General features: G+C 45.1%; 1 protein-coding gene and 1 pseudogene across 1 annotated transcript; one reads left to right on the top strand and one right to left on the bottom strand.

Annotated features, from left to right (window-relative positions):
• Positions 1–932: 932 nt before the first annotated feature.
• Positions 933–5,892, top strand: LOC112900152 (probable protein phosphatase 2C 40). The gene is made up of 9 exons (XM_025968920.1): positions 933–1,739; positions 1,837–2,008; positions 2,279–2,429; positions 2,517–2,580; positions 3,157–3,264; positions 3,657–3,782; positions 3,870–4,117; positions 5,079–5,281; positions 5,367–5,892. Exons 1-8 carry the CDS (start codon positions 1,512–1,514, stop codon positions 5,278–5,280), a joined length of 1,299 nt encoding a protein of 432 aa, XP_025824705.1. The 5' UTR covers positions 933–1,511; the 3' UTR covers position 5,281; positions 5,367–5,892.
• Positions 5,893–6,530: 638 nt separating this feature from the next.
• On the bottom strand, positions 6,531–12,718 carry LOC112899751 (annotated as a pseudogene).
• Positions 12,719–15,445: the final 2,727 nt, after the last annotated feature.

Below are 15,445 nucleotides of genomic sequence, written 5' to 3'. Positions count from 1 at the left end.
TTCCTTGGTTGCATCCACGCAAACACACAAAAGAAAACCGAACGAAAGCTCTTCTCGATTACCCTTTGCTTTCAGCCTTGGATCGTTAGTTTTTTGTTTTCTTTTGTGGAGCTTGACTGAAGCTTTGTTGTTAGGATCACAATCATAGAAAGGTTCGTCGCGGAAACACAGGGAATAAATAGTACCACTGGAAAAGGCCAGATCCTTAGCTTCCGTCGGTCCACACTGACGAACCAGCACGGCACATCATGGCTAGCAGGTCATGGGAGATGCAGACGTGACGTCAAGCCATCAACAAAAAATAAAGAGAGCTAATTTCATGTATGGGCCAGGATAAAGGGATTCGAAACCCTCATGCTATGCCGTTGTTTCGAATTTTGCTTCCCTTTATTTCGTCATCGCACGGCGATGACACTGGCACCAAGCGATCGTTTATAACGGCGGCGCCACAGAGGAATGGGCATTTTGGATTGCTAGCATGGAATGGAAGAGATCAGGCGCGAACATTGTTTGCGGCGAATACAGGATTTCAGTACGTATGTTCCCATGCACACAAGGGATAACTGAAAAGAAAAACATTCAGGGGCCCCAGTCCCCTCGAAGATTCGCGCGATGCAAAGCCACCTGCGCACATCTTAAGCGGACGCTGCTGTTTTGAACTTGGGGGAAAAAATGCTTCCGAGAATCTGAATGCCCACCAGATCCTGCCCCGTAGGAGAGCAGCGTCTCCGCAGCCACAGTCCACATGCGAAGGGGCCAGAAAATTCATGCTGGTGCTGGTGCACAGCAACAGGTCACTGCCGAAGACCTGGACGACTGGAGGCTGGAGAGGCGGAGCCTTAAAAAACCCCCACGACCTCGTCGTCGTCCCCGCGCTCCCACTGGCCCGCCCGGTCGGCCAGGTGCCACCAGTGACCAGCCAGCCAGCCCAGCTCGGGCTCGACCTTCTCCTGCCTTCCCCCACCAGGAGGCTTGACCCACCCACCTGCCGCGTCGTCCCGGGCGTTAAAACCGCACGCGCCCCGCCCGGTCATTAGTGCGCCGCGCCCGCGCACTCCCGCTCCCGCTCCAGCTCCCCGGCCGCTTTGCGGGGATTTCGATTGGTTTCGTTTCACCCGAGAGCGCGAGGCCGGCGCGCGTGGGAGCGGGCTGGATTTGCGCGTCCTGTACCGCGCGCCCCATGTGACGGGTCGCTCGCCTGCCCCCGCCCCCCTTCTCCCTCCCTCATCCCGCAGAGCAGCAGCAAGGCGCCGAGCGGGGCAGCGCGGGGTCCCCGGCCAGCCAAACCCCGCCCACCACCCCGCCCCCCCAAAAAAGGCGAGCGGGCGGGCGGAGACCGGAAAGGCGGGTGCGCGCTCGTGCTCGTGCTCCCCGACCAGGCCAGGCCAGGCCACAGCGCTAGCTAGGCGCCAGCGCGGCGGCGGGTGGCGATATGCTGCGCGGCGCCCGCGCCCGATCTGCCGCCGCGGCCGGGATCTGACTGGTGACGCCGACGCGACCGGGGGAACAGGATGTCGGCGCCGCCGCGGGGCGTGAGGCGGCGGGCCGGGAGCGTGGCGCTCGGGGACCTGCTGCGGCGGGAGGCGTCGGCGGAGCGCGTCGCGGCGGGCGGGGGCGAGCGGCCCACGGTCGCGGCGGGGCAGGCGGGGCGCGCGAAGAAGGGCGAGGACCTCGCGCTGCTCAAGCCCGCCTGCGAGCGGCGCCCCGGCGCGCCGTCCACCTCCTTCTCCGCCTTCGCCGTAAGCGCTCCCCCCCTCCCGATGCCCCAATGCTACTCCGCTTGCTTCGTGTTCTGAGACGGTTCGCTGCTCTGCTGTCCGGTTCGCGTCTCCTCAGCTGTTCGACGGCCACAACGGCAGCGCCGCCGCGGTGTACGCCAAGGAGCACCTCCTCGGCAACGTGCTCGGCTGCGTCCCCGCCGATCTGAGCCGGGACGAGTGGCTCGCCGCGCTCCCGAGGGCGCTCGTCGCGGGCTTCGTCAAGACCGACAAGGACTTCCAGACCAAAGGTGACCCGAAATTCCTTCCATGCATGGGAATGGAACTAAACTGATTGGTGCCCTCCCGAGCAACTATAGCAAGTACCACTTCACGGTACCAGTTTAGTAGAGTACCAACACATCTATCTATAATTACTCAGCCTGGCGTCTCCATGGCCAGGCGGGCAGTTAGGTGATTGATTCGAATTGACCGTGTGCGTGGTCTGGTGGTCCGCCGTACTAACCGGTACAATAGCCGAGTGTTGCTTGTCAACTAACGTGTGGTATCTTTCATTTCAGCTCATTCCTCAGGGACAACCGTGACTCTCGTCATAATTGACGGCTCTGTTGTGACTGTTGCTTCCGTGGGCGATTCGCGCTGTGTCCTTGAAGCTGAGGGATCCGTCTACTATTTGTCGGCTGACCATCGTTTTGATGCCAGTGAAGAGGAGTAAGATTGCTTTCTCACTGAGCTTGCCGTAGCCCTATGTTGGCTATACATTTTGGCTCCTCTCAATGGTTAGTTTTTGATTTGCAGGGTTGGACGTGTAACAGAATGCGGAGGTGAAGTTGGAAGGCTAAATGTCGTCGGTGGTGCTGAGGTTTGTTCTTTTGCCTTTTGTGGCCACTCAAAAGTTTCCCATCTAATTTTTGTAGTTGGTAGCCAAAGAGCTGTCTTTATATTGAAAAACAGCTGGCATGTTTTTTTTATTGACGTTTTTGTTAGAATATTCAATGTTTTTTGGTTAAAGTTTTTGAGGCGGTGCTTTTTTCGGAAAACAGCCTTGGGAAGTTTGATTTCTGTTAGTGGTTAATATGGCGTATGTCGAGTTATTCAACATCTAGTGTTTTCATTGGGTAAGTGGGGCTTCAAGTCATGCTACTAGATGGTAGCTGGATGCAGCTTTTGTTTGATTTTCTTTTGACTGAAACGATGCAGCCCTTGAATTGACAGGCAAATCTATGCTTCTGCACCTAGTATCCATCCTATTATTTTTTATTATTTTTGAATTTATGCGACTGATAAGTCAACCTGCGTGTGAGTACTGTCTTGGACATTTTAATAGCCACATGTATTAGATAGCTTCCATAGGATTTCCTTTACGGTGGCATCTTTTGGTTTGTAGATCTGACTTAAACCTTTCTGTTGATCCATGATTTCTTTTTCCCCCATCCAGATTGGTCCCCTTAGATGTTGGCCAGGTGGTCTATGCCTGTCAAGATCAATTGGTGATCAGGACGTAGGTGAATTTATAATTCCTGTTCCTTATGTGAAGCAGATGAAGGTACACACCATTTCTGGAGAATACCAAATTCCAAAGTTTTGCAGATATACTAAATGATCTAATGTTTTGATATTCTTATTATTTCATCACCTGTATTCTGTTCTTGTAAATTGGTTAATGTTTGAGGTCAAACTGTACTCTGTTCTGTATATTTACCTGGTTACATTCAGATGTTAGATCATTTTGGCAAGTTAGATATCTTGCAGTATCTATGAAGTGACTGCCGGTTTTCATTCTTACTTCATTAGTTCCAAAATTTGCCCATAGCTGTAGGCTTGTAACTATGTTTTCTTTATGACAGGATTATTATGTGGTTTTCCCTGACGTACATTTTGACTTGTTTTAGTTTGATCACATTCTGAAAAGTTATAGTCTCATAATACTTTCTGCAGTTGTCTAATTTTGGAGGCCGCCTTATTATTGCAAGTGACGGTGTTTGGGATGCTTTAACTGCCGAAACGGCTTTTAGTTGCGCACGAGGTCTTTCTCCCGAGGCTGCAGCTGATCAAATTGTCAAAGTACAGTACTAATACCCTACTTGACCCTCATAACATGTGTCCTGAAATCCTCGGCGGTACTATTCCTAACTAATCCATTGTTTCCAGGAAGCAGTGGAATCAAAAGGATTGAGAGACGATACAACTTGCATTGTCATTGATATAATACCACCAGAGAAACCAAAATCCAATATGGAATCTCCAAAAACACCAGGAAAAGGCCTTGGCCTTCTCAAAAGTTTCTTTTTGAGGAAAACATTGTCTGACTCATTATCTGTTGCTGATAAGGATAATTATCCTGAGCCAGATTTGGTGGAGGAAGTCTTCGAGGAGGGATGTCCATCCCTTTCAAGGAGGTTTGTACCCTTACCTCATCTTGATGATGGATGCATAACAGTTGGCAAATAATTATACTGTAAACTTAAATTTTCCAGCTAATAAATTGACTATCATTTATGGAACACTCTTTCACTACTGCTAAGGTCAGTCTCAGTGCATAGTTTTATTGCACAGTTACCAAGACTGAGAACTATGTAACTGTGCCAGCTAAGTGTCTTGGGGATGGAACTCCTCTCACATCTGATGAAACTCCTCATAAATGACCTTGCCAAGTCAGCAAAATTGCTGATGTGGCATAGAATTTAATGTCCATGAAACTCCCCATGAAACTCCATTGAGATTGGCCTAAGGTGCTTGTAGATAGTAAAGAAGTATGATGTTTCCTGCTATTTTCTTGATTCCATTTGAGCTGGAAGTATTTACCTTTTCATGGAGTGCCTTGTCATGTTCAACTGAAAAGGATCTCTCCTGGATGCAGAAATTGTTTGTGCTGGAAACAATCTATGTTATATTCCTTTTTATTTTATTTTATTTTTATAATGGCCGATGCCATGCCTTGACTACAAAAATTTAGTTCCTGACAGAGCATAACAAATGCTGTTGTCAAGTATATAACAGGGAAGTCAATAGTGTTATAATTTGGGACTCTAGGTGCTATACTTGACGTTATTTGAGTATGTGCTGTTATGTTGACACTTCAAGCATGTCGTTCATCATACATTTCTCAACCTATGCCATATCTTTAACTGATTGCTGTAGTGTTTTCATTTGCATTTATATTAATTTATAAATTTCTCAAAGTCATCAAGTAGCAACTGTTAATTATGGCGATTTTATGATGTGAGAAGACCATGGGATGATGAAATAAGTGAAAACAAGATTGTTTTCTCAAAACATCATGTGGAGTTGGAGCCTCAGAAGCATCCCAAATTTTAGATTATGATGGCACGCCTAACATTTGGTATCTGGTGAATGCAGGCTTAATTCTGAATATCCAGTCCGGAATATGTTCAAACTCTTTGCATGCGCAATTTGCCAAATTGACTTGGAATCTGGTCAGGGGATATCCATACATGAGGGTTTGTCAAAGCCAGGAAAGCTGCGTCCCTGGGATGGCCCTTTCCTTTGTCACAGTTGCCAGGAAAAGAAAGAGGCAATGGAGGGGAAGCGTCACTCATGAGGTATATATTTGTCCAAGTTATATTTCATACTTTTTTATCAAATCCAGCAGAATTAGCAATCAAATCATTAATATTACATTCGCAGATTCCTCATCAAGAAATAGCGGGTCAAGCGAATAGTACCCAAGGCCAGGAGTCATCTTGAGGCAACCAACTAGTGGTGCAGCAGGGATAATGCTTTTGTTGCAATCAGCATTATCCCTGTAACAGATGTTGGGAGGCACTGCCGCACTGTGGCTAGCCTATATATGCTGAAGAAGTTATACAGTACTGGATTGTAGAAGCAAATCTGATCGACTCTTGATACCGGGGGCTCTGGCAGTGGCAGACAGGTGTGATGCCAAGAGATTAGCAAAAAATGTTGACAATGGCCAATAGTCATGTAAATTACTCATGGTATAGAGGTGTGAGTGACAAATAGCTGCGGTTTTGTAATTCTCAACTAGGATTAGGTATTGAGACCCTGTAATTCAACTGGGAGACCTCAATTAAAGGTCAACAACAATGTAGCTCGTTCTCATGTAGAATGTATGATGCCCTATAATCTTCATGATTCAACACTGTAATTACTACATCCAAGAAGATCGTTGCAGACCTGATTATTTCTTTTACATGTGAGCATTGTAAATACTGCGCTGGCATGCTAGGCTGTACCGAAATGCTGCACTTGACCTTGAGTGAAGAAGATTTGTCCATGGTTATCTATCTGTCCCTCTTGTTTGATTGTTTCCCTTGATGACCTACTGTTTTGATAAGGATTCTGAGGTTCGTATGGCTTGACAATATGCAGGGGATGGCACCTAGAATCTCGTTTTCCTTGATGCAGTGTCGCTGCTTACTGTTGTACAATTGTGCAGCTGATGATATGAGTGGAGTGGTGGCTGGTGTCTCCTTTCATGCTATCGTGACATCGCCCTGGGAATCTCGGTAGAGGGGTGTTTCTACATACTAACAAGCCTGATCTGGGTTAATCTGGACCCTCCGCAACCTCTGATTGACTGATTGCGGCCATTCCATCGCGTTATCGGGTTCGTAGGCATGGTGGGCACAGCGGCCGCCCTTGTCCGTGATGCACGGCAATGGCCGCCGCGCTTTGGAATGTTGCATTTTATAGGATTTTTCTAGAATATTATAGTGAAATAGTTCAGTTTGCCCATTATACAAAAGAAATTCCAGTGTTTTGAGTTTTGACCCAAGGTTAAAGTAATCCGTATATTACATGATCATCACATTGTTACTGTGTTCGTTCTGTAATTACAATATGCCTTCTTGGTGTACAATGTGTTTCTTTGATCGTACACAATGTGCACAATCCGGCGATAGCTGAATTGCCTATCCGTACTGTACAACTCAGCTCTTGTAGAACTGAGATTTCAATCCGTTAGGTGCTAGTATTTAAAAGATCAAATCTGGTTTTCCCTGATATAGTATCGTGTTTACTGGATACTATCTCCATTCATGCTCTTTTTTTGGGCGAATCTCCATTCATGCAGCCTGAAGGACTTGCTGCTGGTGGTGGTGCTGCTTCCCTCTTCTTGCGTATTCATATGGGAGTGTGTTCAAAACCTTCACCCGGAACATGGCCTGTATGTTTGTGAATTCGATCAGGATTTGGAAGAAATGGTTTCACAACAATTCAAGCCTCAATGAGATAAACTTGATCAGCTGAATGTGAAGGGGGAAAAAAAAACAGAAGGTGGTAAGAGGGAGTGAGGTTGAGCTACCTTCTTATCGTAACCGAACCGAATGAGATCAGAGGGGCGGAAACGAACTGGGAAGTTCGGTGGCACGCGGTTAAGTCTACCTACATTGCTGGATACTCACATGAAGGTGGGTAAAATCTTGTTACTGAAATCCTAGAGGAAGGTCATAAAACCATGCAATTTTCAGGGCTTACTCAGTAATCCAGGTGCCATGTTCGCTTCCAAGATCAGTCACATAAAAAGCCTTATTCTTGCACGTGATGGTAGCATGTCTTTCTGATATCTGCAAGGAAGTTCATAAACTAAAGGCTGGTACTGACAGTTCATGGGCCAAAGCCTTATACAATGCCAAGCACGAGAAGTTGGTTAAAAACCCTGTCTTCATTTGGCTTAACTAACCTGTGGCAAGGACAATGATAGGGAAGAACCAGAGTCACTGGGATCTGACTGGCTCCTGCAGAGGAAAATGCAGCTATTTTTATTCCAGAAAGCCTATACTGAGTGCAATCAGCATAAAAATGATTTTGCTATTTAGACCTACCCAACAGAGAGTGACACTGTTCGTCCCTGAATAAACGAACTGGTTGCAAGCAACCGCTGTTTCCTCCGCTTGTGGGGAAGAGGTACCATCTGCGAATAGTATTTTTATATGAATGTTTCTAAAGGTGCTGACATCAAGGAATAAATCAAACATTTTGTTTAACTAAAATGTAATTAGAGAAGAAGCGAAGATCGCACTGTCCACCCATAGCTTCTTCCATGGCATCGTCATCCTCCAACCATTGATAAAGCTGGTCGTTTGCCTTCAACATGATGCTAAATTTCATGATGTGACCGTTTGACCACATTTATAGTTCATATAGAAATATACCTTGTCAGAAAGTAGGCATCTTAAAGTTCTTCCTTCTAGCTTTGAGCTGTACACAATGAAAAGATTCAATTACATCATAAGAGAGAGAGAGAGAGAGAGACTGAGTGAGAGAGTGAGAGTGTTGGGCTTGTGTTTGTTTGTTTATTTTTAGAACGGGACATCTAAATTCACTGGAAAACCTACTTCGGTGAAACAATATTATCCTAAACGTTAAACAGACCATTACATATTGTTTAGCTATTTATGTCGTCTAGCTATTTATTCGGCACAAACAGTCATTTAAATAGGATAAACTATTGATTAAACAACATTGCTAGCCACCATGTAGCCTTTACATGCCGTCGAGACGTGTTAAAATTAAATGCCGTTTAGATGAATAGTGACATAAAATGAGAACAAATTTATTCAATTAGAAGTTTTGTATGTACCTGTCGCCAGTAAGCACCCAGCTCAGCATCATATCCATTCCGTACTTGATGAGGAATCTGCTGCTCTTGGTCAAGAACTACAAGTGAAAATAACATCATAAAGATCAAACTAATTTAGTTATGCAGTTCAAATTATTTCAGTGTGCAGTTCTTCGTTGATGCTCTTACAGGGTTATAATGAGATACTCTAATTCAGAGCCTTGTCTCATAAATCGAATTTTCGGTAGCAGACTTAAAACTATTTTTAATTTGGATCGCGGACAAAAGCAACTCTATGTATTGAGCCATATAAAGCCGTTATGTTTATGACATACCGCTAAGGGTCGGAGACCAACACCCAAATGTGGTGTATAAATAGTAGCCATGATTGCTGCCATTCTTGCCAATCCATGTATAATAGCAACACGCAGCCTTCTCTCTTTCTCGTAACTGCAGATCCAATATGCAAACATAAATTATGCCTGCCAGTCAACTTACTGAATACTACTATTTTTTTTTAATCGTGCACCGGGTTAACTGCATGGCCTGTATTGATATTGATAGAGAAGGTGATCAAAATTTATGAATTTACAAGGAGAAAAAAGGCACACCTCAAATCCATACAAAAAAATAATAGCTTTGGAGTTGAATTCAGTTGAAAGGTTGAAGTGGTTCTGTGGGAGTACAGCGTTTCAAAGTAATTACCGCTTCAGGGAGGAAGCTATGTCCATAGGAGCTCCAGACTTGGCGCTCTCCTGCCAAGCACTCTCGAGCTCTACAGCCAGCTGGTAACCATCCTGTGAAGACAATGCTATTGTGGTAAGTACCAGATCTCAACACCACAACATATCCACCGTGATGATAGTGATTCCATAGCCTTGGCAAACTAATTAAATAGCAAGGTCACACGGCCTCTCCCCCAGTTCATAATTGGTGGACGGTCATATATATCTCTGCGAAGAATGGCGTCCTCTTCAGTTGCATTGATCAGATCTACGACAATGTCGCACCAGCCGCCGAATATCTCTAGCAATCTTTTCTTTTTGCCTGTTAATGTATGGCAGATGATAAGCATGTGGGGTGAATATATCAAAAACATTGTCCTCATTTTCGTCACAACTTACGACGTGATTGTGTTAATTTCACTAATAAAGCATGGAAACTTAGATCTAAACACCCACCATTTTCAGGGTCAGTTCCACCAGCCTCTTCTTTGTGAAGAGCATACCATTGCACTTTACTAGCACCAACATCTGAAAAGCCGAAGTATTGTTCGTGACCAAGTAATAATCGAAACCTAAAACAGAAAAAAAAAGAATTGGAACACATTGTTATACCCCCAATGAAGTTCAAAATCTCTGAAAATAGCATTAATCATTCTGGGGGTCCATGCAACATACCCAACTGTGTCAATATCAGGAGGCACAAAGTCTGCAACTCCCGTGTAGCATGAATAACCTGAATAAGTGGCTTCTAAATGCCCGAATAGTTTCTTCCTCACCTATCAAGTGAAGGAAACCTCAGGCAAATCAGGCTTTTATGTGCTTGTTTCTGACCAAAGGGAGAAGCAACCGCATTACCTTTGACCAAAAGATCACCTTCAAATCTTCGACCATCCTCCAATATGGCAGTTACCTGCCCGACAAAGATTGTTGTGTCAGAGACCCGCAACAGATTTCTGCCGACATGGCCACAAAAGAATACTTTTCCCATTCACCTTGTTTCCATCATCTATGAAATCAACAACGTGGCTTTCGTTCAGTATAGCGTCAAAACCAACCGCAGGAGCAAGAATCTGCTGTAGCGCCATGCGGCTAATGACCCTCGTGACAGGCAGCCCTCGCTCAGCTGCAGGAGTAAATATATCAAACTTGATGTACCTGAAAACAAACTGGGCACTGTCAAATGGATGCCTCCAGCAAACAGTGACGTATCCAGGTTTTGAGGCTAGGGTGGTCCAAAGAGGCAATTTGTTCCATCCAAAGAGATGCAATGTCTCATCTTTCTTCATGTTTCAACGAGCACAATGACAACCAGCTACAAATTTGTTACAATCCTACATCCCTACCAACTACCATGACTATCAATCTGCAAGCTACCAAATTGCAATGGCAATTACTGATTGCCTTGCTAGCTTGCTGCTTGGTGATTGCAAATAAGCAAATTGCAAAGCGAACTCTTTAAGCTGTGATTTGGTGAAGGTGCTCGGCCGGCTGCTTGCTGCGGGCCGGCCGAAAGGAGAGGGTCCTGGCCGCGTCGTGCCGCCCGGATTGCCTGCCGCCGGGCGTCCCTCCCGGTCCCGGACCCCTCACGGCACCGACGGCGTGGCAATCGCCAATCGGCCATGGCAGCCTCGCAGTCGCAGTCGCAGGAGGCCAGCCGTGCCGCTCGACACACCCGCGCCCGTTCCTCTCTCGGACCCTGCCTTGCCGAGTAGCTGTCCTACCGGCCGCTGCGCAGGCGGCCACCGCACCGCCGCCAGTCGCCTCCAAATCGCCGAATCCTAGCGGCTAGCAGACAGAGACAGGAGATTTTGATATTTGGGATTCAATCTTGAAAGTCTCGCGAATTGGATGATAATTTTAAAAATTTCTCCATCGGGATCAGGGGACGGGTCTTTGGGCCGGCCGAATCTTAGGTTGGGCCGGGATCCGCCAGCAAATTAATGGAAATACAAACAAATATGATAAAATAAGCATGAAAAGATTTCTACTACATCCGTTTTAAAATACAGGTCATTTTAACTTTTTCAGATTCATAGTAGTTGCTATACATATAGATATAATATCTTGAAATGATTTACATTTTGGAACTGAGATGGGAGAGTTTTCTCTTGTGGATATATGGTCGGGCTACGTGTTTGGTAACTTTATCAAACTTTAGGAAACTCTCAACCTAGATTCTGTTTGTTTTAGCTTATAGCCGATTTCGAATGCTTAATTTTGAGAAATCTAAAAGTCAGATGATTCCCAGAATTCAGAATCGAGCATCCATAATCAGCTGGATTCTTAATTCTCGATCATCTGACTTTTAGATTTTTCAAAATCGACCCTTCAAAATCGGCTATAAGGTGAAATAAACGGGACCCTAGTCTCTTGTAGGTATTCACGAGTGCTTATGTTTTATCATGATTCGTAACCGTACCAACAACATTTTCGTAAGAGGGAAGAGACATGGATTATGGACCTAAATAGACGCTGACTAACGGATATTAAAGAGTAAGGGGTACGTAGAGACATGCGGTTTATATAAGTTCAGACCCCAATGCACGTAACGCCCTACAATTTGTTTGTTGTTGATTGCATTATACCAAGTATATATTTGGTTACAATGAGGTACGTGTAGCCTACTTGTTCGGACTTCTCTTGCCGCCTGTGCTTCTATTCGTTTGTTCGAGCCTTTTGGCCTATATCCCCGTCACTGGACCCATAGAAAATCGAAGTACCCTTAGCTACGGAGTATCCCTATACCATGGGCATATATTTATACTTCATAAGTGCGAGTGCATGGCTGCCAATACGATCATATATTCTTATGTCGAGTGTATAAATTGACATATTCTTTCTTTACCGAAAAAGCTTTTTAAGATCTTGTGGTTACGCTACGGCCCACCACCTCGTTTAGTCGTTTTTTTAATCAAACGGATGCAGACTTAAGTGACACGTTTTTACCATTTGTATATTTATTCTGTATGAAAATATTTTCATGGCTATAAAATCAATTTTGTATGAAAATGTTTTCAAATATAAATCAATGCTACCAATTTCTTTAGCATAATTTATAAATTAAATGTTAGTCAAAGATTGACATGTTTGAATCTACTAAGTTGCATATGAGAGTACGTGCAGAACGGTATATGCCCTTATCACTAAATTCCACAAGGAGAAAAGTCAGATTTCTTTATCGACGCAGCGTCAAAAAAAAAAAAACAAAGCCTCCGTGGCGGTAAGTAGTGCACAAAAGTTTGCTCTCGCGCCGGAACAGCCCTGCCTCCCTTACCAGGAGCCGGAGATGCCGTCGACGATGCCGTTGATGCGGTCGCCCGTGACGCAGCCGGCGTCCATGACCTCGTCGGCCGCGGCGGTGTCGATGGCCTCGACCGCTGCGAGCGCGTTGCTCTGCAGCTGGATCGGGCCGCGGTACCTCCCTTCCCCGCGGACGGCGCTCACATCCCGCTCCAGCACCACCACGTCGAACCCCTTCCGCTTGGCGGCCACCAGGACGCGCGCCTTGGGCTCCGGCGCCGGCGGCATTGCTGCCGCGGTGACGAACCTCGCGCGGCCAGGGCCGCGCCGCGGCGCGGACATGGAGGGGAGCGCGAGCAGGGTCCGGGCGCGGCAGGAAGCGCCGGGGAGCGAGATCGCCGTCGAAGAGGTCGCCATGGTGGCGGAATGGAACGGAAGCTTTTCTTGGTGTGGGAAAAGCTAGCAAAGCTCGAAACTGTGACTACCGGAGCAGGGAGTGCCAGCACAAGACGATCGGTGCCGAGGAAGAAGGGTATTTGAAGCAGAGTGCACGGAGACCGAGACAGCGCCGTCGCTTTTCGGCCTGGAGTACATGGGCCCCGTCCCGACGGCGACGGCGAGGAGCGAGTGGTGGCGCGTTGGAGCGCTTGGGTGGTCGGGACTCGGGACGAGGTGGACAAGGTAATGCACGCCGTGGCCCTGGTATGCGATGGTGACGAGATCGGCAACGTGCTGAATCATCGATGATCACGTTCCAACAATCCAAGAAGTTGTCATTACTAGGCGGTGGTCGTACGTACCAGGTGGCAGGTGCAAATAATAGAGCAATGATCACGGTTCCAACAGTCCAAAAATTTTATTCCATGAAATTAAATGGAAGCGAGTTCTTGTATTGCAGATGCAATTTATTCTTCGGTCCATCCCGGTTGGAGGAAATTTCATTCCATTTCCAATCTTTATTTGGCTTCACTCTTTTATCGGAAACTAAGAGTAAACTTGCATCCGGAGTGCAAAAACTAGATAGGGGCGCAAATTAGTTCTAAGAACTTGTGATCTGATTAATTATCTGATGGATGAACTTAAACACTTTGGCGCTGATACGGTCCAAATCTCGCCACATGGCATATTTTTCCAACATGTCTAAGTCAATACTACCAGACGTAAATATCTCTAGTCAATATTACTAAATGTATGTAAGGATGCAAGTAGGTATCTAATAGTATTTTTTTGTCAGCTAATTAATTATGATGGTATGCCACTCTAATTTATTTCCCCAACCAAATTATTTATTTAGAATGCCATTCTAGTTTATTTTATTAATTTTTTGGATCGATCCAATGATTAAAATATATATAACTGGCATCTCTATATATTTTATCGTGTTTATTGTTTTGTTTTGGACCTGCCCGCAATGATAACATTCTCTTGCCTTTGCAGGCTTCTTGCAATCGGGTGCACCTAAAGAACAGCGCCGCACAACTGGTGGCTGCAAAAGGGCTTCAGAGGTGGCAGTATAATGACACATAAAAGACATCAAAATGGATGCTTTGGGAGAACGGTAACATGCTTTTAAGGTTATTAGAGCCACTTCAGTAGATTTCTAATATCCTTCATCCCAAAACTCATAGCTCTCCTTATGCTCAATTTTTATTTGTGATCACCAATAATCCACCAACTCACCAAAAGATACATGAGCATGCATACTCGTTTTAACCTAGTATGCACGCACATAAGTGAGTGTCCATGAAACTACTATTTTCCCTTCTTGCTTACAGATAGCATATATGATCCATATTAACATATATAGCTCATGTTATCATACTTGAAGAATTTGCACAAAATCTGGTCAAACACTCGGATCTCCCACTGAAATAGAACAAATATACCTATAAGTCCATTATATATGATTATTCAGGATAGGTGTGCCTTCATCATAAAAAAATGTGGTTTTCTCCTAGAGTCTTCTTGAAACTTGTCGCTATGCTATTGAAGGAATTTTTTTTCTCTTTATCAAAGGTTTTCAAAAGGATTTCACGGTCGCACAAGTGATCAAATGTCATTTTAGAACGGTTTACGCTTATCCACGAAGTAACTTCATCCGTCCCAAAATAAGTTGATTTGTAGTTAAAAATATTATCTCACAAAGAATTGTTTTTTTTGCATCACTTTTTTAGGATACTTGTTTGCATCGATTAGTTGAAACACCCATTAAATATGATGGGAAGGCCAAATATCACCACCAATAAGAAGCAACAGGGTTTATAACATGAAATAAATACTGACGGTTTATTGGAGGATAACAAAATCTTTTTCCTCTACTAATTTGCTTGAGATTGGCTACAAATCGAGATGGTAGGGTAAGGTTCCATTTGGATCCATAAGCTAAAATTTAGACCTAAAGTTTAGTCCATTATATGATCCAAACAGGTGGATTAAAATATAGATTAAAGTTTAATTCGAGCACAACTAAAAATTAGTCCAGCCCTTAAAATCCACCAAATTTGGACTAAACCAACCAACGAATTCTAAAAAGACCAAATTGGCCCTCACTATGGCTATTAAGGCACAATAGTAGCATAATCCAAGAAAAAAAGAATATTTCTATATTTTTATATGTATCCCACGTAAACATTAAGTACATGGATTCAAACAGGCATGAATTAAAGCTAAATAACATGATGTTTTAGTCACCTAAAGTTTGGAGCCTAAGCGAGAACATTGAGAAAAATGACTATTGAGCTCCCGACCGATGATATCGGCATCCGATTAGACCCCATTCAACACCCGCCGCTTCGTAAAAAGCTCTGCCCACACGCCACAACGCTGTGCGTGAATGCTGTGTGTGGTGTGGCTTGCCCTATAAGCTGAATGCCAAGTGCTTGAATGCTCACTTGGCCGCCGTCCGCCGCGGCAAACGGGCCGGACGCGATGGGTTCCACTTCGCCGCTGGCCACCCCAGGTAATCCTTTCAACCGCCTCCTCCCTCTATTGCCGATTCGCATCCATCGCTGCCCCATATGAGCATAGCATCATTAGGAATTAGCCATGTATTGGCGGAACGAGGGTTCTATGCCAGGAGCCTAGGAAGGTCAGATTCGGTGTCAGGTGTGAGTGTGACTGAGATATATGAGATAATTGTTGGTGGTGATTGGACTCGCGCGGAAGCGAGATTGTTGGGGTGGAGATGGGATGCATAATTAGAGGGGGGGGGGCGTTTC

Source organism: Panicum hallii, chromosome 7, assembly GCF_002211085.1.
Source record: "Panicum hallii strain FIL2 chromosome 7, PHallii_v3.1, whole genome shotgun sequence".
Classification (NCBI taxonomy): domain Eukaryota; kingdom Viridiplantae; phylum Streptophyta; class Magnoliopsida; order Poales; family Poaceae; genus Panicum; species Panicum hallii.
Note: the sequence above shows the minus strand (reverse complement) of the source record. Positions and strands in the feature narration are given on the sequence as shown.

Excerpts from the sequence above, each read along its gene's own strand:
- LOC112900152 (XM_025968920.1), top strand. The coding sequence starts at position 1,512 with ATGTCGGCGCCGCCGCGGGGCGTGAGGCGGCGGGCCGGGAGCGTGGCG. Across the intron at positions 2,581-3,156 it reads ATGTCGTCGGTGGTGCTGAG|ATTGGTCCCCTTAGATGTTG; the intron begins GTTTGTTCTTTT and ends TCCCCCATCCAG. Across the intron at positions 3,783-3,869 it reads CAGCTGATCAAATTGTCAAA|GAAGCAGTGGAATCAAAAGG; the intron begins GTACAGTACTAA and ends CATTGTTTCCAG.